At 42.7% G+C, this 25,338-nt stretch overlaps 1 protein-coding gene across 2 annotated transcripts in view; it reads right to left on the reverse strand.

Moving 5' to 3' along the window:
- Positions 1-3,872: 3,872 nt before the first annotated feature.
- Positions 3,873-25,338, reverse strand: part of YAF2 (YY1 associated factor 2) — a 62,252-nt gene continuing 40,786 nt past the window's right edge. For both annotated transcript variants that reach the window (XM_075930120.2, XM_089779396.1), the window contains 2 exons: positions 14,391-14,543; positions 3,873-9,129 (listed from right to left, as the gene is read on the reverse strand). In XM_075930120.2, the coding sequence (XP_075786235.1) occupies positions 8,892-9,129; positions 14,391-14,543 (391 nt within the window). In that variant the 3' untranslated portion in view covers positions 3,873-8,891. The remainder of the gene's footprint in view (positions 9,130-14,390; positions 14,544-25,338) is intronic.

The raw sequence follows: 25,338 nt of genomic DNA on the forward strand, positions 1-25,338 counted from the left end.
AAGACCAACTTTATAGTAGGTTCTCTTGCCTACAGAACTGTGCATTCAGTTGACTTTGTTTTTTTATTCTCTGCAAAGAAGGATCAGTCTGAGATTCTCTTTTCAGGGAACCCAGTAATATACCTTCTAAAGTAGGTACTCGGTAGTCAGAACTTTGGCCACAGCCACTTTTGTGACAATTGGGCCTGCAAATCTTCAAGAATTGTGATCTTAACTGTAAAAAGTGTGTAACATTTCATAAATTTTTACAATAAACTACAAGAACAAATCTTGATGGGTAAAGGTACAAAAAAGAGACAGAATAAATTAGGCTAAACAAGAAGGTAAAGTTGATATGATCAAGGACTGTATTGAAAAATATATATTTAAAAACAGATGTGGGGCCAGAAGTTAATCAGTCAGAATTGGCATATTGAATACTAAGCCTAACTGGCTGACAAAATATTAAGGGGAGAGGCTATTCTACCCATCAATCCCTTTCTTGAGCCTTAAAAGATTTTTTTTTTAGAAATTATGAAAGAACAAAAATACAACACACACACTTAAAAGAATAGAGAGTACTGAAACAAGCTTCACCATCATGGCTGCTATCCCTACCCTCTCAAAGGACCACACTGGGCCAGACAGAGGGAGCCAGATGACATTGACACCCTACCAGCTGTAGTTAATCTCAACCATCCACCTGGCATGAAAGGATTTTAAGAGCAATAACAGTTCCAGCTCTTGCTCATCTCAACTTTTTTCCTAAAAAAGATGGTTACTGCATATTCAATACAATCCAAGAGACCGACAAACAAATGATTTTTTTTCATTTTAAAACGCTCTTCAACCTGAAGGGAAAGGGAACAATAAATATTAAAATGTACATTTAATATTTTACATAGTAAATGCTTAACTGTTTTTCTTTCTCTTTTCTATCTTTTTAAGGATTTTTAATGAAATTTGCAATACAGTACTAAGCAAGCTGAAGCAGATCTGTACGCCAAACCCTAGATCTTGTTCAAACTGTTTATTGTTTGATAGTGACTGGTTATGTTAATACCTTTGGGTCATTTATTCTAACACTACCTTCTCTGCTTATGAAGCCCAGGCTAACACAACATGGCTCTGTCTTTTTTTCTTAAGTGCCTAGACTAGCCCTTTTCTTTGTTAGTACTCCAGAACTAATGCATTAGTAGTTCTGCTCGTGCCAACGGATCAGGTTAATTAGTTCAGTGGAGTAGCATACTCATAAATCTCTATTCATGATAGACCCACTAGAAGACAGCCAAGTCAAGCTGGGTTTGCATTAGGGATGTGAATGACTAGTCCACTATCCAATAAGCATTTGCTTATTGGATAGTTGACATGATAGTCAAATAGTCACTTCCCCTGCCCCTTTCTGCCTCTATCAGAAAAAGGCAGTAAGAGGGTGGGGCGAGAGGAGGGACTGTTTCAAAGTGGCAGCACTGCATGGAGCCCAGAGTCAGCTGAGGACTGCCCTGCTGCCCCTGGACTCCATGCAGTGCTGCTGCTTTGAAACGCCACATGGAGCCTTACACTAGGCTCTCTGCGGCATTTCAAAGTGACAGCGCTGCATGGAGCCCAAATCAGCTGGGGACTCCCTCGCTGACCCCGGGATCCATGCGGCGCTGCCACTTTGAAATGCAACGTGGAGCTTGACTGAGAGTACCTGGCTGACCAGGGGCTCCATGCAGCACTGCTGCTTTGAAACGCTGCTTGAGTTCCCCATTGGCCTGGTGCTCCCTGCAGTGCGCTTGCCTTTGAAGTGCTCCCTGCAGTGCGTTTGCCTTTGAAGTGTAGCAACAGCCTAAGGCTAAGGAGGCTAACACTTCAAAGGAGGAAGCACCCTTACTGATTATTCAACTAGTCAATTAATCAAAATTTTACATGCCTAGTTTACATGGCTTACACCTATTTCATGCACTGCCTCAGCTCAACTGCTTTGTTACAGTTAAATGAAGACCCAGCCAGTAGTAATTCTGATTACTTATATCTTGCTAAAATCCCCAAAAGCAGTGGCTAGCAAATTGAGTCCAAATGTAAATAAATATACTTCTCTTCTTTGGTTTTCTTCTCAATAGCCCTATTCCTCATTCCAAATCCAGTTCCCTATTACTTAGTGCATTATTTCCAAAACATTAAAGTAAAAGGGGATGGTTTTTCCAGAAAGGCAGCAAACACTTTGTGCAAGTGTCAGAAGCGAATACCAGTGAGGTAATATTAACATTAAATTATGCATCATAATTAAAAATGGTATGAGGCAAAGTTTTCAAATGTCCTAATCTAGACGGGTTTAGCCCCTATTGGCCTTGTGTGCACATAGACTGAACTCTACCATATTCCCTCCATGGAATCCCAAACTACATTCTCAGAAAAAAAGAAAAACTCAAAAAACAAATAGACTAGTAGCACGTTAAAGACTAACCAAACATGTAGATGGTATCATGAGCTTTTATCGACGCAACCCACTTCATCAGATGTTGCGCCCACAAAAGCTCATGATACCATCTACATGTTTTGCTAGTCTTTAACGTGCTACTAGTCTATTTATTGTTTTCTTAAGTTTTTTCTGTTACAGACTCACTTGGATACCCCACTGAAGCTTCAGAAAACAAAGATTACTATTTTAGGAACTATCTTGTCATTATTGTTACTTGAATATTATGTATCTTATTGTCCTGGGAGGAAAGACTGGGATGCTGTACTAAAGACTTCTTTGCCATATGCAAAAACAAAATGGCACAGTAACGATATTGGTAACATCATTTTCATCAAGTGTATTTTTCATTTGAGCTAGAAAATTTCCTAGCCTTTCTTTCACCAACCATTGAAGGTACACCTAGAATGATCTGTATAAAGCATGTTAATACACAGAGCGGATTGTTTTAGTTGTTTACGGACCCAAGACCACCCAGATCGATATTAATAATATTACAAGTTATAAAGAATTTTTCACATGCTGTGAGGCTTTGAGGCTGACTCAGCTAAGATTATGTATGCTCAAGGAATGAGGACATGAGATTTGGTAAGTAACTCGTACTGCAAACTGAATGTTTGCTTTTACTATATTAAAATACAGACAAAACTGGTATGATCCCACCATTGATACGCAAAAAGTCCTGGATTTCCAATTAGGCCCATCCTGAGAGATGCCAGAATTCTAGGGGTGCCTTACCTCTCTAAATCTGTGCAACGCAAAGGTCAGCTATAGGAAGGAGTGATAGAAATGTAGCCGTGTTAGTCTGGGGTAGTTGAAGCAAAATGAAGGACAATGTAGCACTTTAAAGACTAACAAGATGGTTTATTAGATGATGAGCTTTCGTGGGCCAGACCCACTTCCTCAGGAAGTGGGTCTGGCCCACGAAAGCTCATCATCTAATAAACCATCTTGTTAGTCTTTAAAGTGCTACATTGTCCTGCATTTTGCTTCAACTATAGGAAGGAGGCAGTACTGAAGATGCTGTGCCTTGGAGTGCATAAGGTGTAAATTCTGCCCTTTATGCAAATCTTTCAGTGTGCTAGATCTGAAACTAGATTGTTGTAAATACTTATAACTTGGTGGTTACTGTAAATTTGATTTTAATATTGGAAATCCTAGTTTCCTCTTAAAAAATAACAGCATAGTTAAAGTACGACCTGGGGAGTCAGGAGCCCATGGTTTTGTTATCTTTGCCCCAATTTTTACATGTGAGACATATATTGGACAACTCATTTAAGTTGTAAATCTTATTTCCTTACTTATAAACTGTATTATTCCATTTTATCTTATGCATACAGCCAGACATGGGAAGTTAAAATGTTTGTAAAGTACTTGTTTGTAACAAACTTGCACAGCATTATTTCTTATTTCAGACTAAATCCTAGGCTGATTTTATTGCTTTTTCATTAAAATGGTGTTGGGAGTGGGTGGTTGGTTTCATTTTATTGTTGAATTAGACTCAAATTCATGACTTCTGCTTACATTTGTTTTCTTTTGCTTCCTTTTCCTATAGAAATATTGCCTTGAAATACTTGTGAAACAGGAGGGGAAAAAAAGAGACAAGATTGTTCTATTTACTAGTAGATACAATATTCACCTTCAAAATAAGACTCGTGCTTCTGAAGTCAGGTAAGAAATTATGTCCAACCTATTAAAAGCGCTCTCTCTACTCTTCAAGTGAGATTTCCAATATCAAATCTTACCAATTTGCTAAGGGAGTGTGTTGCAAGTTGAACATACCTAATATTGGACTGGTCAACTATCCACAAACTGCATTAGCATTTTGAACTTGTCTCCTCAGCTAGCTTTTATTAGTGGCCAAACCCACTACAAATGCAGTTCCAATGGGGAAAGTTAATTTCATCTACCCCTTTTATGACTTCTGCAACTACAAAGAACATTGGTTTCAGCCCTTCTTGCTAGTAGATAGTAGCAGTATCAAAAGGCATGTAAGGGATAGAAAAATAGATTAGATACAGAAAGAGAAAAAAGTGGATTTTAATGAATGTACACACTTGATAGGTCTATCACTAGCTCCCTCCTGTATTTCATAAGCACAGCCAGCTGCATGATCTGGGAAGTCTTCCCACTATTGGGAATAGGCAAGAAAGAATTAAAACTACAAGGGGCATGTCACAGGGTAGGCTCCCTCACTCTGAGCTTCCCTTTACAAGCAGTCCTCACATATTCTTACGTAAATTACCAAAGTGCACTTGATTTTTAATGTTTTATGCAGCTTCACGTCCCATCATCATAAGGCTTTTTCCAAGTTTTAACAGATGCCTTAGGCATTGGGCAGAGGTCCTGAGTGTCTGCCATTCATTCCAGCCTCTCTCTATCTCCCTCTCCCTTCTTGTCTCCGGTTTAGCAGTCCCCAGCTGACAAGCTAATCCTCATGTTAACTGGGTAATCACCCAGACCTATTAAATTGCCTCCCTATTTGGCACATGTGGGGACACTTACAAAGTGCAGAGTGGTGAGGCAATCTTAGGCTACTTCTACTGGGCTGCGTCTAGACTGGAATGATTTTGTGGAAATACTTTTAACGGAAAAGTTTTTCCGTTAAAAGTATTTCCACAAAAGTGTGTCTAGATTGGCACGGATGCTTTTGCGCAAAAAGTTCTTTTGCGCAAAAAGTTCTTTTGCGCAAAAGCATCCGTGGCCAGTCTAGACGTGATTTTGCACAAGACAGCCCCGGTCGCCATTTTAGCCATCGGGGCTTTTTTGCGCAAAACAGTTCTTCCCTTTCTACACTGGCCCTCTTGCGCAAGTATTCTTGTGCAAGAGGGCTTTTTCCCGAGTGGGAGTGTGAAAGTATTTGCGCAAGAAGCACTGATTTTGTACATTACAAAGTCAGTGCTCTTGCGCAAATTCAAATGTAGACAGCTGGCAAGTTTTTGCGCAAAAGCAAAATCTTGCCAGTGTAGATGCACCCCTGCAGAAGTACATCACCACATGGGACTTGGAAGACATATTCTTGTCCAGAGGGGTGGGGTGGGGGCAGGGAGCATGAGCCATTTATCTAACCATATGAAATAGAATGGATGGAACACACTGCCTGGAACCACATTAATAAAAAAACCACCACATCTAAAGTGTAGAATACTGCATGATCTCAAATTGCTTGGACTATGTCATCTATGACATACAACATCAAATAACTAGAGAAACACATACAGTAGGTTAACATTTTAAATCATAATCTTGATTGTTTCAAGATTACTCACTGCATCAAAACTTAAAAATTAAACCTTTGAATACAACCTTTTTCCTATGTCTACTCTTAAGATTCAACATTATACACTGCAGAATTTGACATGGTATTACTTGGCATACATTATGAAATTCAGAAGTTAAAAAAATCACGGTATTGCGTATTTCAGTACTTCCTTATGCCAGCTATAATTTGTGCCAAAAAACAGGAGGACAAAACACTGAATTATTTTTCTCCTTTACAGTGAATTAACTGCATCTCGTTCTTTTTGTTTTTGGAACAGTGGACAATCAATGCACAAAGGAACTTATTTACATGGAACATAATCACATTCATTTTTGCGGGCTCATCATCTCACGTAACCATCCAAAATGCTTAGCTGATGCAGACTTAGAATGTAACAGACGATGATCAGTCATTATGCGGAGAACAGTAAAAGAAAAATGGCTAACAATAAATAAAATGTAAAAACCTAACATTGTAACTAACTAAGTAAAGATAGAGTAGACTGTGTTTATGTATTTACACAGACAGGGGAAAGGAGATTCGGAGATTAAGAAAGCAAAGCTGGTTTAAAGCATATTTATAATTTTATGAATAAAGTCAGATCTCCACACTTCGCTGATTTTTTTAAACTCTACCATCAGCACTGTCGCACCACTTTTGTGGTAGAAGAGCAAAAATTCTGATGTGTTTCATGCATCAACAGGACTGGCAAGCCAACCTCTGGTTAGGTAATATCTTTGTTCTTTACACCTTTTACATCACCCCAATACTACAATCTAATTACAAATTCTAGGTGGAGTACGTGATACTGGACATTTTATATACATGGAGCATATTTGATATAGAAATTCTTGAATAAAAATGAGCAATCCAATGACATTCTTTTTACCAACCACTTTTCTGATAATAATCATAGTCTTGTAGATGCTAAACATTACTTTCATTTGCTATTAGATTATGCCTCTCATATTAGTCAATTCTGTGAAAATTAACTAAATAAATCAATTACTATCTACTTCTCTAGATAAAAAAGATCTCATTGCAGATGCTAAATGGTGTACCTATACTATATTTTATAATAAAGTTCTGTATTAGTGAACTTTAGGCATTAGATCTCTATTTTATGTTTGCAAAGAGTACTGAAATGTGTTAACATAAATTTTGTTTTAAAGTTGAAAAATCTTACATTGAGATTCACTAACATATTGCTTATTTTAAACAAATTCCACTATCTTGTTATCCATTAATTCAGTATACTCTGCATATATAGTTCCACCAAAAAAAACTGTAAAAAGTAAAATTCAGAAAAAAGTATTTTTCTTTGTAAGAATTAACATCTATTATTTGAACACTGAGTCCCAATCCCAACCTTAAAATGTGAAACTTAAAATGTGATTTTTAATACGTATTAAACTATGATCAGAAAACTGGAATAAAGAAATGTTTAGTAAGGTAAAGCATAATACATTTTAACCAGGTCAGCAGTTTTCCATTTAAAATAAGCTATAATTAACACTTTTTTTTTTAAAGTTTAACAGGAACGCCAAGGAATGAGGTATGTAAGTTTTTAGATATCACATCAGACTTTCATTTTATGCAACTAACTGTATTTCACAACTTGCATCTTACAAAATAGACAGTACCATTGTGCCTGTAGAAGTACTGCATTAAAAAACAGAAAGATACATTACTACAAGAAACCACCAAACATCACAATTGTCAGGGGCTACAAAAATTCATTTTTTTTAGCAGTTATGAGAATGCATCATATGAACGTAATATTTTGGGGCTGGATTCACTACTAAAAAAGTTCATCCAACTTTCGCATTGGCCCAAATACATTTTAATTGAGAGACAAACAGATTTGCTGGGATGTGAATGGACTTCCTTTGGACAGAAGCCAGATGCAATTTTGTAATGAATCTGACCCTATAATTTAAATCTATACATGGATTTTTTTGTGTGTGCATAAAAAAACACTTAGTTGTAAACAAAAATGCAAAATCTGTATTCATAAAAATATTTTATTGGTTACTTTACATAATACGGTGTGGGACTGTAAATATTTTTGCTCTGTATCAGTATATTGCTAAATGCATAAATTTTGACAGTTTATGCCAGAAAATAGGGTACTGCGTTTTTTTTTATTATAACTGATGCTACAGTATTTAATAAAGGGCCAATTCAAAATCAAAGACACTGATCTAAGAACAAAATGTGATCATATTATTTATTTTCTTACTCCTGTCAACATAGTATTTTTGTATTAAACTGATATGCGACTGTGACACTGGGTAAATTTGGGGCAAGGAAATAATGCTAAGCAGAAATTAAAGCTGTACTAAAAAGCTATTTTTAAAGCTTTTCCAGAATTTCAGACCTACAAAATTTACTTTTTGCCAAATGCTTAGTAATTTGAGATTTTATATTGGTTATGCAACATAGATTTTTCAGTGTCTAATGACAATATAGTACTGTATCTGAATTATAAAGCTAAATAACCAATGCTTATAAATGTGTTCACCCTTTTTGCTCGTAAACATTACAGTACGTGTTAAGTGAGAGGAAACTATTGGTAAAACCAGCAACATAATTCAGTAACAGTAATTTAGTAAACGTCAAACATTGGCAAAAATTCATACAAATGTTTTATTTAATAACATTTTTCCTATTTAAGCACACCAAGTACCAGCAGGTGTTTTAAGAAGATAATTATGAAAATTCTGTTGCAATAGTTGATTAAGTTGATCTTTGATTTGCATACATATAACTATGTTTCACAATTCTCAAATAATACATATTTAGGCAGCTTGAACTATGGTATAAAAAATTTAATTCAGTACATGCCAATAGCAGAGACTCCAAGAGTTGTGTTAGAATTCACTAAACTAAAAGTGAAAATGGACTTACCAATAACACTGCATAATGAACATTCAAACCACATTTTCATGGCACCTTTATGTGTGAAGATTAAACAGTTAGCCTGAAAATGCTTTGTCGGCATTTGTAGATTGCATTTAAATTATTATTTCTACTGTTCCACGTCTATTTTGTAAACCTGCATAAATTATGTTCCAGTAAACATATCAATTGTGCATGGATAATCGGTCATGAAAATGTGGTAACTGTTGGCAGAAGTTGTGTATTTGCATGTTTTGAAGAGACTAAAGAAACTGGAGAAAATAAATTTTAATGAGATTCTCCGTTCAACGATGAGGCTTCTCCTCTGGGCGAAGATGACCTGGACATTCCTCTCTCTGTATTGTCAGAGCTAGAACCACTCTGACTGTGTTGATCCGCAGAGGCGGCACTGGAAGCAGGTGGTGACTTAGTTTTCTCCTTAAAGTCTGTAATAATGACTGTCAGATCTCCAACTGTAACTTCCAAATGCTGGGCACTACTTCGATCCACATTTTTCAATCTTGGCCTAAATAAAGAAGAATCAAATTAAAAGCTAAATGAAGGTTTCCACAATCCATAGTCCTCTTGCCCCTCAAATTGTTAGTGATTTTTGTAGGAAAAGTATAATTTAGTGGAATACTACACACAGCAATAGTATGAATACATAAAATAGCAATGTACCACATAGCTGGCAATTCCAAACTATCATAGTTAAGTTTTTCTTCACCTCTAAATAATCAGATTTTAACAGGGCCTCCTGGATAAAAGGTGATCACATAATTGTACTCCACATTTTGAGATTTTGTCTTGTAAAAAGTTAAGTCTCTCTTTATGGCTGAAAAGAATGTTCAAAATGTGGCTCTCAGAATTATCAGCAGACAGCCTGAAACAACTGCTTTGAGAGGTATGGACTCCTCCATTCATTTCAGTGAGTGTTTACTTACAAGTTCTCGGTATGCAGAAACCAGCTCCCATATCATCTAACCAGTTGTTTCTAAACTTCTGCTGTGTAGATATAAACACAAATTCTGCAGCACACTGAACATGTAAAATGTGGAGTGGACATAATGTAAATAGAATTTAATTTTAAAATAATTTACACTAAGAACAGTATGATGACAGGATGGGAGCACAATTTAATATAAACATCCTGCATATGACACTGGGCCACACATATGAATGTGGGAAAAGTCTACTTCCCTGGCTTGATTTCTACTCTTTTCAAGATCACAACAGAGCATTCAAACTATATTATATCAATTGGTCTTTGCAGGCTAGGGCAGCAGGTGATCTAGGCATGAAATACTTGAATTTGCTAGTTCTCTGTGTGCCAGGTGACAAATCATGTCACCACAGCAGCTGAAAATACCTGCCTATAAGAACAGCACAGCATGCCTTTTAAACTGACCCAACCTGTATTTGATTCTACAACTTTCTTCAAGACAAGCTTGGAAGAAAAGAAATTAATATGAAAATATGATTTGGCAGATGTGCTGCTAAAAAGCAAATTTAACTGACACCTCACCCTTCACAGGGATTTAAAGCCCTGCCTCAAGTAAAAGTCATGCTGAGTCACCTCACCTCACCTCACTCCACCTTTTGCACTCCCACACAGCAGAGAGTTGAAGCTGCAAAAGAGTACATAAGGAGCCCAGTGTCCCGAGGTTCAACTGGCTTTAATAAAAAGAGCCTAAGATGTAGAGGTACAGGGGAAAGATTCACTTTTGCCAGCCTGAATGGGCTGCATGACAGAGAGAAAAATTAGGGTTTACCGCACACAGATATTGTTAAACGTATTTCTGGAAACAACATTTAAATATGCTTTAAATGTTCATCTAAGTAATCCACTTTAGTTTCTAAGTAAGAACGCAGTCTAAGAACCCAGTCTAGCTAAAATCAGTTAATACTTTTTTTAAACTTGTATGTAATATTTGACTGTTTGGATATGGAAACCCGTAGTCTGATTTCCCTGAACTAGTAATTTTTCAAGCAGTTATTTGCATAGCTCTCTACTTAAAAAAAATCAAACAAAAAACAAAAACAAAAACAAAAAACCCCCCCAATGTTCCCAGCCAAGGCAAGCACACAAAGGGGCAAGCTGCAGCATGGGTCCCCTCAATAATAAGCAGGGTCATAGAACTCTACTCACTCTCCCTGATGTGGCCAGAGTCATTGGCTGTGTCTACACTGACATGAATTTCCGGAACTGCTTAAAACGGAATACTATTCCATTTTCAGTTTTTCCGGAAAAGGAGCGTCTGCATTGGCAGGCTGCTTTTCCGGAAAAGCGTCTGTGGCCAATGTAGATGCGCTTTTCCGGAAAAGAGCCCTGATTGCCATTTTCGCGATCGGGGCTTTTTTCCGGATAAGACTACTGGGCTGTCTACACTGGCCCTTTTCCGGAACAGCGTTCCGGAATAAGGACTTACGCCCGAGCGGGAGCAGAATAATTTTTCCGGAATAGCAGCTGATTTTGTACAGTACAGCATCGTTGCTTTTCCGGAAATTCAAGGGCCAATGTAGACAGCTCGCAGCTTATTCCGGAAAAGTGGCTGATTTTCCGGAATAAGTGGCCCAGTGCAGACACATCCATTCTGTGTCCCTGCCACAACCAAGTCCTTATGGCTACATTTATTCTGATGGCTCCAAATGGCTCCTAAAAGTCAGGGATTTTAAAATTATGTAATACAGTAACTGTGTAACCATTAAATATCCTGTTGGATACATGATTACCAATTACATCATTTTTAATATTATTCCATAAATAACACAGGTAAAATAAATTTCCTTTGTTACTTTTACAAAGGGAATTTACTATAGCCCTCTGCAGGCTGAATCAGCCTGCCTGCCAGCTCCAAGTTTTTTAAAATGCAGAACCGCAAGAGGGGCAGCTTAGGAACGGGGGTAGCTGCTGGGATCCAGCGCAGTGCTGACACTTGCCAGGAATGAGCCAGCCAGCCAGCTCCAAATTTAATTTCAAAGCTGCAGTGTGAGGACTAGGGGGCAGCGCTGGGGTTAACCAGCAACATTAATCAATAAGCATCTGCTTATTGGTTAATCAGTTACATCCCAGTAGGGATGTTAGAGTGTAAGCGACTAGTTGACTACCCAAAAAGCAAAGGCTTATCGGGTAGTTGAGTCACTACTTGACTAGTTGCCCCTCCCCCCGCCCCTTGCTGCCTCTATAGCTGAGGCACTAAGGGGGGGAGGAGAAGATAGCAGGAACTGTGGGGAGCCAGGTTAAAAGCCAGTTTCCCCCTAGCACTGTCTCTGCAGGAGCAGGGGAAGTCGAGGTGCAGTGGGGGGAACAGCACCAGCAAGGTCAAAAGTAGTCCCCACTTGCGCGGGTTCCCTATTGCACTTCTGCCTTTGAAATGTACATGAGCCGCAGGTGGCTCTTGTAAATTACAAAGGCAAAGGCATAGTGAGATAGCAAGCTCCCGCCCTTATCAACTAATTGAGTAGTCAATGGAAATTCCATCAGCTACTCGATTATCTGATTAATCAAACTTTAACATCTCTAATCCCTATGAAAGATACTAACTTACAAATACTTTACACTCTGGCCAGCCAAATTTATTATTAGAAATAAAACAAAAATTACAAAAATCCTTTCTATCAGTTCTGTTCCATTTCCTCCCCATAAAAAATAATTCCCAATCTTCTCAATCTAAATTCTTTGATTTCAAGACAAAAATTTGGGAAGTACTCTTTGCTCTTTCTGGAGAAGTCCCGAACAAACACTGAAAGTCCTGTTTCACCAATGCATGGAAAACTGCCTGCTACTTCTCTGAAGAAGTGATTACACAGAATGGCTACGTCTACACTGGCCCCTTTTCCGGAAGGGGCATGTAAATTTCACTAGTCGTCGTAGGGAAATCCGCGGGGGATTTAAATATCCCCCGCGGCATTTAAATAAAAATGTCCGCCGCTTTTTTCCGGCTTTTAAAAAAGCCGGAAAAGGGCGTCTAGACTGGCCCCGATCCTCCGGAAAAAGTGCCCTTTTCCGGAGGCTCTTATTCTTACTTCGAAGTAAGAATAAGAGCCTCCGGAAAAGGGCACTTTTTCCGGAGGATCGGGGCCAGTCTAGACGCCCTTTTCCGGCTTTTTTAAAAGCCGGAAAAAAGCGGCGGACATTTTTATTTAAATGCCGCGGGGGATATTTAAATCCCCCGCGGATTTCCCTACGACGACTAGTGAAATTTACATGCCCCTTCCGGAAAAGGGGCCAGTGTAGACGTAGCCCATATGTTTGGCTGCACTCTGCCTCCCAAACTGTATCACTCATTATTTCTGTACATTTTCTCTTCCTCTTCTAAATAGGTTAAATATATTTCAGTCTTCTCAGCTTTTTAGTTACACATTTGTGACTAAAGTAATTTTATACTTAATTTGGGGAAATCTGAGACAAAAATGCTTGTGTCTAGAGATGTGGTGTCCAACACACTAGTTACATGTGGCTATATGGCTGGTCAAGCACGGCTTGTTCACTATAGCAGTAGCCACTATGCCCTGGTTTACACTAAGGGGTTATTTTGAAATAACCACTCTTATTTCAAAATAATACGTGGAGCGTCCATACTACCAAGCCTATTATTTTGAAATAGCAGGCTACTTATTTCGAAATAACTCCTGCTTTCCTCGGGGAATAATGCTTATTTCGAAATAGTATTAGTGTGGGCTGCTGCTATTTTGAAATAACTACTCCCCAGAATTGTGCCTACTGCTTCAGAAATGGTGGGATACCATGGGTCCGGAGCTATACAAACAACTGATTTTTCAAGTTTTGCTTCCAGTCCCACAAAAAATGAAATATAAACAAATCAATGTGGGTCAATCAAGAAAGGAAATTTTTCTAGTTTTTCAGTTAATTGAAAAGTTAGAAAAAATTAATTTCAGGTTAAATGAAATGTTTCTTTCTGTCTGAAACAATGTTTGTTTGTTTTTACTTGAGTGTTTTTAGGGTTTTTTTTAATGAAATGCAAGGAAATACTGCAACAGTCCATTTGAAAAAAAATTGAAATATTTATATATATTTGGATTTTGTTTTTTCCAGAACAACATTTGACAGATGACAAATTCATGAAACATTTTCTTCTGTGTCACCGAATCTGTATTTTTAGCCAAAAAAATAGTTTTGACTGGAAAATGTTACCCATATCTACCCGTGCCTAACATCCCATACGTTTCCTTCCAACTGAAGGCTGCTCCTAGGCTCATGGCAAGCTAAAGAATTGTGGCTACCTTGCTTGAATTTTCATATTTCAGTCTGGTATTTCCAAGACTTCAGGATATCCTTCAGGTTCCCAATCTACTGCATATGTTTTCGGCTTCATAAGTCAGTTTGGTATCCAAAAGTCACTATTCTAGCCTTTGTTTTTTATCCCAAATTCTGCATAAATACCAACAACTGCACTCTCCTACTTCTGCAGAACCTTATATTTCCTTTCCTAATCCAGTTCTGTACAAAAGCTAGCCACTTTTCTCTTTTCCTTGTATACAGGAACCGCATATCTTCCATGTTTCCTGTCTAAAGATCATTTTTGCTAGATGAGGAAATCTCTGTCCCTTTACGGACATCTTAATTTTCCCTTTCCTGTTCAATCCACTTAGTCTCCATCTACTGGTCAAAACTAAAGACTGCAAGATTGCTTCATATTTAACAACAATGGAACTTCAACAAATATTTAGTCTAATTTTAAAATGACTTAAGAAAACACTTCCCGTCAGTGATAAAATGTGCATCATATAATATTTTTACAAATATCAACAGTTTTTAACATTTACCTGGTTTTCTTATGACTGTTCTTTTTGCTAGTTGTTTCCTTTTCACTTTTTTCCTTTTCTACTTTGTCTTTTTTCTCTTTCTTTGATTGTGTTGGGGGCACAAATTGCTGAGTAACCTGTTGTGCAACCAGCTGTGAGACAGGTCGAGGTTTCCTGTGAGTACATATATATTTATTATTTAGGTATTACAGTATCAGTCTTATACTCTACCTTTTACAGTAATTAAAACAATAGTCAATACAAAATGCAAGACTGTTAAACAAGTCAAACTGCCAGCAGTTCATTATAATAACATACCCAAATCAAATTCACAGTATCTTGACCATTAGCTTATTGATCCACCTATTCCTATACTTATAATGCCCTACCCCCAAGAGACAAATGTTAAAGATTTAGAGACAGGGCTTTGTGCAGTGTGTGATGGGGTATATCAACCCTGTATTGGCAATTTAAGGATTAATCCAGTACTCGGGGCCCAGGAGGACACTCCCTCCCCCCCCCCCAACACCTTACTAGGCATGTTCCCAATGGAGGGAGCACATAAAAAATAAGTGGCTCATCTCAGTCTAGGCTGCCTGAGAAGGAGCGAGGACATGAGCTGCAGATTCCTGCTAAGAAGCCACCAGAGCTCCAAACACTGAGGATGAGCGTACTGACCATGCTGCGAAACCCCAGCTTCCCACGGAGACCTGAGAGGATGACAAGTGACTATCAACAAGGAGCTACAGAATTGGAAGTAATGGTAGGAAGTGACCCAGCGTACATGTTTGTGAATACTAAGGCTAGAACCATATGCTAGGGCAGGACTGGACAAGATAGGACCCCGAAGGCCAGATCTAGCTCTCCTAACACTTTGATCTGCCCGCAGACTGCATCCGGCCACTTTATATTTACATTCTGCTACCACCACCACCAGATTTCCAGGCAGTGGCTCATGCAGCAGGTTCCTATTTAAATGGTTCACAGTTCCTGGTCGTGGCGCTACCCCAGCAGGGGCTGGAGCCAGGAGCCCTTTAAAATCACCACAGCAACCGCAGGTGGCTGCCTAACAATGTGGTACAGGCAGGGTCAGACTGCGAGCCCTTTGCTGTGTTTTTAATTCAAAGACTCAGACAACTCGGGGGGCAGGCTAGTCCCCAGCTCTGCCTCTTCTGTCCCAGTCCCAGTCCCATGACCACATACCAAAATTCATTAAGTGGCTCCTCTGTGAAAGTTATTGCCCACCCCTGTGCTAGGATACCTGAGGCTAAGTCTACACTATAGGCTTTTTCCAATTGCTTTTCCGGAAGAGGCTTTTCTGCCATTATTTGGCCCTATCTAGACAGGGCCAAATGGTGGAAAAGCCTCCTCATTCGGCAGAGCCCTTATTCCTCATAGAACAAGGTATACAGGGCTCCCCGAAAGAGCACGTTTGCTCTTCTGGGGGAAAAAAAAAAGCAGCGAGCAGAAGAGCAAACATGTTTCCTGGATGCGGCGGAGTTTTTCCAGGATTCCAGATCTCGCAGTGTAGACGTACCCTGATTGTCACAGATCTCTGGGCTGAAACCCAGTGGAACAGGGTAGGTCTGGATTCCCCTATAATCCCCACAATTGCCCTTAGGCATCATTTCCACTAGAAAGGACAGATCCTTAAAATTTGTTAAGCAACTGGTTGCTGAAGGAAGTGGTCTGTTTTTGGACTTGCACTGCTAGGTGATGTGGCCACTGAAGTAAGAGGCCCCTGCTTCTAAGCGCTGCACGCTCCTAGCAGGGCAAAGGAAACTTCATGCACTTCCCCCTGCCCCCAGGCCCAGAGCGACAGGACCTCTGCAGGTCTGATCAACTCGCTTGGCAGGCCAAATCTGGCCTGTGGAGGCCCTTTTGCCCACCCCTACTCTAGATAGTCCTTAGAAAAATAAACATTGTGAAACCATGAATATAGTGCAACAACATTCAGAAAATGCCTCCCCCTGCACTGCTGCCTTAGTATGAGCTCAGCGGGGGGGGGGGGGGCGGGGGGATGGAGAGGCAGCTCCATGGGACTCTGCTTATGCAGAGTCAGCTTAAAAGCTAGCTCCCTGTGTGTACTGGCTACTGCCAGTGCTTTGGGAGGGGGTGGGAGGGAGAGACTTTTAAACCGGCTCCCCACAAGCACCGACTCCTGTCCTCCCTGGATTCATTAAGTGGATCCTCTGTGAAAGTTATTGCCCACCCGTGTGCTAGGATACCTGAGGCTAGGTCTACACTATAGGCTTTTTCCAATTGCTGCCTCTTAGGAGGCGTGGGGGGGGCAGAGGCAGGAGCCAATGTGGGAGCCAGCATGCTCCCGCCTTCCCCCCTGCTGCCTCTGATACGGGGAGGGGGGAGAGGCCTGCATGTAATTGAGAGGGTTAACTGATGAGCCTAGGCTCATGGCTTAACAGTGTACTCAACTACATGTTCAGATCCCTAATTTAAATGCTGCAGTTTTTCCCCTCTCCCCCCTGCAGGGCTTTTCTACACATTTTGCTGTAGGGCATCTGGTAAAGACACTCTATACCAGATGTGGCAAAATTGTGGCTCGTGAGCCCCACACAGCTCTCTTTAAAGTATGGCTCCCAGAGCGCTGCCATGTACTATCACCACTTCTCCTCATACCAGACTAGGCAGGGGCAGCTCAGGGCTACTGCCACCGAGCAGCGGAATGGTGGGAGTTGAGTCATTAGGGAAGTGGCGAGGCATAAGCCCTGCACTCCAGGAGGCAATGCTCCACGGGGCAGCTTGTGCATATTTTGCAGCTCTAGAACTTCTGAAGATTATTATATGCAGATTAGAGGGTCAGTAAATTTGGCCACTCCTGAATCTATGGCAGAGAGCTCTCTCACCAACATAGCACTGTTCACACTGAGGCTTATGTTGGTTAACTTACGTAACTTTTTCAGGAGGGTGGTTTATTCACATCCCTGAGTAATGTAAGTTATGCCAACATGGGCTTTGTCAACCCTGGCAGATGTAAAGCCTTGGTATTTACAGTGCCACTTACAGAGCCCAGCAGTGAAACCTCTAATGTGTGTCTACAGCATCAGCTCCAGTACTGTGGCACGGCCACTCGAGGCACTTGTAGCAGCATTCGGAGCAGTGCACTTTGAGCAACTATCCCAGAGCACCTCTATTTCTGCTGCTGAGGCTTGTGCAAAGGTGGAGAGTAGGAGTTGTAGGGCATCCAGAGTCCTGCCCCATTGCCCATGGTGCACTGCTTCGCATCCCAACAACACCAATGCTTCCATCCCCTTTTGGCACCATCTTTCACTGGCTTTTATGTACGCTCTGTGTTGTTGGTTTCCAGGAGTGGATCCTGAACTGTTGAAGACAATGCTGATAGGTCTCACTAACTAACACATTATGAATGTCCTTAAGCTGCAAACTGACAATGAGGAGTGAGAAACTGATCTGGCCATGCACTGTAGCTACAACACTAAATGTCTTGTGGCATTCACAGAGGTGCCTGACCACAGTGTAGTGCCACTTTGGGACTTGTGAACAAGCATCAATAGTAGAATCATATCATCATGCAAGTCTGGAATGACAAGCAGGGGCTGCAGAACTTTTGGATGAGGAAAGTCACTTTCATGGGACTGAGAAATAAACTCCACCCTGTGGCGCAAGGACATGCGAATAAGCGCTGTTCTGCCAGTGGAGACGCATGTGGTGATTGCACTGTGGAAACTGGCTACTCCAGACAGCTTTTGCTTGATCACCAATCAATTTGTATTGAGAAAGTTGACAGTTGGACTCATGTTGATGGAATTATGCAGGACCATCAATCACATCCTGCTCCGAAAGACCGTGACTCTGGGCAACGTGCATGAAATTATAGATGGCTTTGCACTGATGGGCTTCACTGACTATGGTAGGGAGGGTGATAGATAGCACACATTGTTTTGGAACCAGACTGCCTAGTATCTGAGTACATTAATCAGAAGGGCTGTGTCTAGACTGGCAAGTTTTTCCACAAAATCAGATGATTTTGCGGAAAAACTTGCCAGCTGTCTACACTGACCGCTTGAATTTCCAGAAAAGCACTGACGATCTCATGTAAGATCGTCAGTGCTTTTCCGGAAATACTATGCTACTCCCGTTTGGGCAAAAGTCTTTTTCTGAAAGACTTTTGAGCAAAAGGGCCAGTGTAAACAACACAGTAGTGTTTTCCGCAAAAAAGCCCCGATCGCGAAAATGGCGATCGGGGCTTTTTTGCGGAAAACCACGTCTAGATTGGCCATGGACACTTTTCCGCAAAAAGTGCTTTTATGGAAAAGCATCCTGCCAATCTAGACGTGCTTTTCCGAAAATGCTTTTAACGGAAAACTTTTCCATTAAAAGCATTTTCGGAAAATCATGCCAGTGTAGACGTAACCAAGGAGTATTTCTCCATGGTTCTTCAGGCACTTGTGGATCACCGTGTTTCACGGTCATTAACACAGGCTGATCTGGAAAGGCTCATAACGCATGCATCTTTTAGAACACTACCCTGTTCAGGAAGCTGCAAGCAGGGACTTCCTTCCCAAACCAGAAGATCACCATAGGGGAAGTCAAAATGCCCATTTGTGATCTTGGGAGACCCTGTCTACTTCTTGCTATCATGGCTCATGAAGCCATATATTGGGAACATTACCAGTAGCAAGGAGCAGTTCAACAACAGGCTGAGAAGGTGCAGAATGACTGTGAAATGTGCTTTTGGCTGTTTAAAACCCTGCTGGCGATGTTTGTACAAGAAGCTGGACCTGGCCAATGACAATTTCCCTTTGCTTATAGCTGCGTGCTGTACCCTCCATAATATTTGTGAAGGAAAAGGCAAAAGCTTTGCTGAGGGCTTGACTACTGCGGCTCAGTGCCTGGAGACTGTTTGACCAGACTAAGACCAGGGCTATTAGAGGAGCACAGTGGGGCCATAAAGATCAAGGATGCCTTGAAACAGCAATTTGATGCTGAAAAGTCAGTAATATTTGTTGCCAGGCATGGGAGTGCAGTGGCTGCAATGCCAGTGGGCAGCTGTGAATGGTATGTATGATGCACTGACAAGAAAATTGCCTGTTGCTTTGCTGGGCTATGCTTGATTGCTTTCAAACCCAAGAATTTCATTTATTAAAAACAAATATAGAACACACACATATTATGATACATCTGCACTTTGTGGGAAAGAAGAGGGTGGCAAGGAGGAGGTTAAGCCATGGTATGTTTACAGATTTGTATACGTCCAAGTATCATGTGCAGCCCTGCCATCTGATGTGCTGTGCAATGGGGGTTGCATTGCTGCAGGGCTAAACAGCACAGGGAGGAGGTGCCTGTGAGAGTCTACAGGGCTGATTGGTGAAGGGGAAGGTGTGGAATGCAGTGGGTGCCAACTAGGGACATGATGATGGTCAAAATGCATTGGCAGTGAGAGCTGGGCACATGGAAGACAGTTTTGGGACACCGTCCGAAGCATAACCTCTTGCATCAAGTCATCTTTACTTGTCCAAGGCTGCTTCCTTGCCCTGTGTAGCTGTTCAACAGGTAGACTGGGATCCCAAGATTAAATCTGCGAAGCCAAAATACAACATTTTACGGAGCGACCATTGTTAACACTAGACAGAGCACTGACATGACCTATTTTAAACACAATCGCTGTCCACATACCTATCACTGACTAGCTATCCCAGGGTGAGTGCACATAAGACACAAGACCCCCAAAATGGAGAGTTAACCACGGGACGAGAGGAATTAATTGGTACAAGGCCTTACTGCAGTCTGACAACATGCATCATAGGGTGTACCAACACTAGAAGGGGGTCCTATAATGAATAATGTCAACGTGTTTTCCATAAGCTATGATACTGAAACATTTCATTGAGGGTGGGAAGGGAAGCAAGGGAGAATCCTCTGTGAGACTGGCTCCGATCCTGGCCTTACATGGCTTGCTTGTGTGCAGCAATGGTAAGCCTGAATGGCATAGTGGTATAGGAATGTTACCCTTAATAGGGAAAGGAACAAAATAGCTCTGCCAAGGAACCTGCAAAGGCATATTGCCCAGCATCTCCCTGAGACTTTTGATGAGATTGGTAAGGCTGATTACCATTAAGTGAGAGTCCATTAACGCCCTGTTCCAAATAGCAGAAGCACTACCCAGAGACCCATGCCTACTTTCTGCAACCCTCCTACCCCCAACAATTCACTTCAATGCTCCCAGAAATCAAAGCCACTTACCAAGCACATCCTCTGCTGTTTGTGCTTCCCCAACCTCAGACTGCTGCGACTAGTTAGCTTTCTTCAGGGTAGAAAATAGCTCCTGACTACATGCATCTATGGACACCAAGCTGTCCTCTGGCTCTGGGTCCCCCTCCCTTGTCACCCTTGTCCACGGTTTCTTTCTCCTGGCTCAGTCCACTCTGGGATGGCCTCTGAGGCCCTGACGTAAATCCACAGGGGTCTTTAGAGCAAAGGTCGGGTTGCCCCAGAGCATTTCATCCAGCTCTTTTGGAACCACCAGATAAGGGGCACAGCATCAGAGCAGTGGTAGGCATTTCTCAGCTCCTTCTTTGACCCTGCACTGTAGTGTCCTGGTCATGACTCCTTTCGATCAGCAGCTTTGATATCTGTCCATAGGTTATCATAATTTCTATGGCTTGAGTGCAGCTGGGACTGGACAGCCTCCTTTCCCCAAATACTGATGAGGTCCAGCACCTTGGCATGGCTCCACGTAGCAGATCTCCTGGTGCATGGAACAGGCACGGCCACCTGGCAAGATGCGCCGAAGGTACTTCACACATCACTGAGCAAACAGAAAGAGGACTTTCAAAATTCCCAAGAAAATGTAAAGGGCAGGTCTGAGGATTGATCACCAGAGGGCAGGGTAGCAGAGTTCAAACCGATGCCCAGAGAGGCGAGAACAGGTATTGTGGGACAGGTTTCCAGGCCAGTCACAGAGCTATAGTACACCACAATGTCCACACTGGCACTCAAGAGCTATAGCCAGGAGTGTTGCAAGCTCTATGCATCTTGTCAAAGTGGTTTTACTTAGAGCACAGCAACTGTGAAGTTAGTATGCACTAAGGGCATGCCTACACTACGGAGAAGATCGACCTTCTGGAGGTCGATCTAGCATTCGATTTAGTGGGTCTAGTGTAGATCCCCAAATCGAATGCCGGGGGCAGCCCCCACCAGTGTCCTGTACTCCTCACTCTCCAAGGAGTAAGAGAAGCCAATGGAAATGTGTGCTCCTATCAGATTCCCGTAGCGTAGACACTGCTGTGGCTCGGCTTAAGGTAAGCCAAATCCAGCTATGCATTTTGCATAGCTGAATGGCGTATTTTAAGCTGACCTGCCTAGACTAGTGTAGACTAAGAATAAGTGCCTTGTCAGTGTGGACACTTCAGGAGTTACAACAGAGTGAAATGACTGACTGCACTTTAAACTTGCCAGTGTAGACAAGGCAATAAACTATTGTGTAAACATAGCCTTACTTTAGCCTGCAAGTTCCCTTTAGCATTTGCTACTTTGGCGTAAGAGCAAAAGAATTAGCAAGCAGAATGCCAACATAGTTCAGTAACTACTCCTATTGTTAACGTTACATATGGAATTCCAATCGCAAGCTGGGAGGCCAGAGTGCTGGAGACCCAGACTGATACCATGGACAGAAGTTGAAACCCCAGATTCGTCTACTACCAACATGGAGTAACAATGCCAGAACAATAAATGAAGTAGATAAACAGCACCAGATTAGTTAGTGAAGACTACACCATTTGTATGTCAGAAGGCAAAACATATGACTACTTCCTTTGGTTTCAGAGGGGTAGCCAAGTAGTCTCTCTTTGGGTACGTCATATACACAGCAGGGCAAACATCGAATTAAAATACACAACTTCAGCTATGTCAATTGCATAGCTTTTGGCACAGTCTACAGAGTAGGAAGTCGACGGAACAACAGTCTGCCTTCAACTTCCCCTACTCCTCATAAAATGAGGATGACAGGAGTCAGAGGAAGAAGTCCTCCGGCTTAACATTATTTCAAAATAATGGCTTGCTATGTAAACATGCATTTTGTTATTTTGAAATAATGTCAGTTATTCCGAAATAATGCTGCTGTGTAGATGTGCCGTTAGTGAGTAGGTGTCATACATGTGCACTTGGTACTGACATGTAGCGCGTGGCTGTCAGAGGCCAGAAGTGCTGAACTGAAATAGTCAGCAGCTGAAATATTTATATGGAAAAAGATTTTTCAGAGTCAAAAGGGACCATTGTAATTGTCTAGTCCAGGAGTTCTCAAACTTACAATAAAAGAACGGTTACTTACCTGTAACTGTTGTTCTTCAAGATGTGTTGCTCATGTCCATTCGAATTGGGTTTGCGCACCACGTGCACCGCATCTTCCGGAGCGTTTTCCCTAGCGGTACCCGTAGTGCTGACAGGGCGCCCCCTGGAATGGCGCTGTCATGGCGGGGCATAAGTACCCTTGCCGGCGCTGCCTCACCTCAGTTCCTTCTTGTCGGACACTCCGACGAAGGGGAGGCGGGGAGGGGGGGAGTCGAATGGACACGAGCAACACATCTCAAAGAACAACAGTTACAGGTAAGTAACCGTCCTTTTTTTCTTCTAGTGGTTGCTCATGTCCATTCGAATTAGGTGACTTACAAGCCAACCCCCCCTCAAGGAGGAGGGGTCGGAGCACTCAGAAAAGAGAAGTTCACGAAAAGCTGAACAATACAACCTGTTTATTCAACCAAGTGAACACAGAAAAAACTGTAAAATGCAATGTGTCACTGATAAAACATATTTACAGCACAGAGTTGAGGACTGCAGAGCCCACCCCTGCGTCCTCCCTGGCCTGCTGTGCCAGTGCATAGTGAGCCGTAAAGGTGTGAAGCGACGACCACGTGGCCGCCCTGCAGATTTCAGAGACTGGAACCTACGCCCCGAAAGCCACAGAGGACGCCTGCACCCTGGTGGAGTGTTCCGTGACCTGGGGTGGCACCTTCCCGGCCAGGGCATAACACTCCCTGATACACCCTGCGACCCAATTGGACAACCTCCTGGTCGAAATGGGGAGCCCTTTCATCCTGTCTGCGACAGCAATAAACAATTGTGGGGATCTGTGAAAAGGTTTGGTCCTATCAATATAAAAAGCTAGCGCATGCCTAGCATCCAGGGAATGGAGCACCTGCTCTTTAGGGGAGGCGTGGGGTTTTGGAAAGAAAACGGAGAGGTAAATTTCTTGGGACAAATGGAACGGTGACACCACCTTGGGGAGAAATGCCGGATGAGGGCGGAGCCTCATGTTATTGTCAGAGAACACCAGGTAGAGCGGATTTATAGTTAACACCCTCAATTCGGAGACCCTGCGAGCCGACGTAATGGCCATAATGAACGCGACTTTCAAAGAGAGGTGCTTCAAAGAACACATAGCCAGCGGCTCAAAGGGGGGCAACATAAGTCTAAACAACACCAGGTTGAGGTCCTAAGCGAGGAGAGGGGGGTCTAACCGAGGGATACAACTTATCCAAACCCTTAAGGAGCCTTTTGACCACAGGGTCAGAGAACAGAGAAACTCCTGCCGAACCAACATAGAAGGCGGAGAGAGATGCCACATGGACTTTGATAGAGGAGGTAGAGAGGCCACTGGACCTAAGTTCAAAAAAGGTAGTCCAGAATGGACAGGACGGGTGCACTCCCCTTCGGGACGCCCAAGACAAGAAGCGCCGCCACTTGGCAGTGTACGACCGTCTGGTAGATGGTTTTCTACTACTTAGGAGCACCATCTGTACCTCCTGGGAACATTCCCTTTCCGGTTGAGTCAACCATGGATAAACCAGGCCATTAGGTGTAGAGACTTGAGATTTGGGTGAACCATGGTCCCCCCCCCCCCGTCCCACGGTTGGGTCAAGAGATCCCGGGCTGGCAGGAGCGTTATACGCTCCTTGGCGAGCATGTCCACCAGTATAGGGAACCAGAATTGCCTGGGCCAGCGGGGGGCTATCAGGACGAGTGTGGACCCGAAGGTCCTGTCCCTGGTCAGGACCCTGGGAATTAGGGGAAACAGAGGGAAAGCATAAAGGATGCCCGCCAGCCATGTCACCATCATGGCATCCCCCCAGGAGTGTTCCCCAAGACCCAGCAGAGAGCAATAACTCTGGCACTTGGTATTGAGTGCCGAGGCAAACAGGTCTAGTCAGGGATAGCCCCACCTGCGGAAGAACTGACGAAGAACCGAGTCCTTGAGAGACCAGTCATGGGCTCCGAAGGACCTGCTCAGAGCATCGGCCAGCAGATTTTTGCACCCCGGCAGGTACTCTGCCTGCAAAGCTATGTTGTGCTGTACACACAGGTCCCAGAGGCGCCGGGCCTCACGACAGAGGGGAGGGGACCGGGCACCCCCTTGCCTATTGATGTAAAATACAGCTGCCGTGTTGCCCAGGCAGACTAGGATGGAGCGGCGAGAGAGCTTCGACAGAAAGGTCTCGCACGCTCTCCTGACTGCCCTGAGCTCCCGTACATGTATGTGCAGTGTGCGCTCTGAAGGGGACCAAAGACCCTGGGTCCTGTGGCACCCCAGGTGTGCTACCCAACCCAGGTCCGAGGCATCTGTGACCAGAGTGAGCGAGGGGGGAGGTATGGAGAAGGAGATCCCGCTACACACCACAGACTCCTGAGTCCACCATTGCAACGAAACTATTACCTCCGGGGGCACCGTAAGAACCGTGCCCCAGAGGCCCCTGGATTGGTTGAATGCCCTTGCCAACCAAGCCTGCAGAGGTCTGAGTCTCATTTGAGCATGGCGTACCACGTACGTGCACACCGCCATGTGCCCCAGCAACCTTGAGCAGACCCAGGCGGTCGTGATAGGGGACCGAGTTAATTCGGAGACTAGCTCCACTATGGCCAGGAACCTGGCCCTGGGGAGAAGCGCCCTCGCCAACCTGGAATCCAGGAGGGCACCCACAAATTCGAGGTGCTGAGA

This window comes from Pelodiscus sinensis, chromosome 1 (assembly GCF_052426305.1).
Source record: "Pelodiscus sinensis isolate ZL-2025 chromosome 1, ASM5242630v1, whole genome shotgun sequence".
Taxonomy (NCBI): Eukaryota; Metazoa; Chordata; order Testudines; family Trionychidae; genus Pelodiscus; species Pelodiscus sinensis.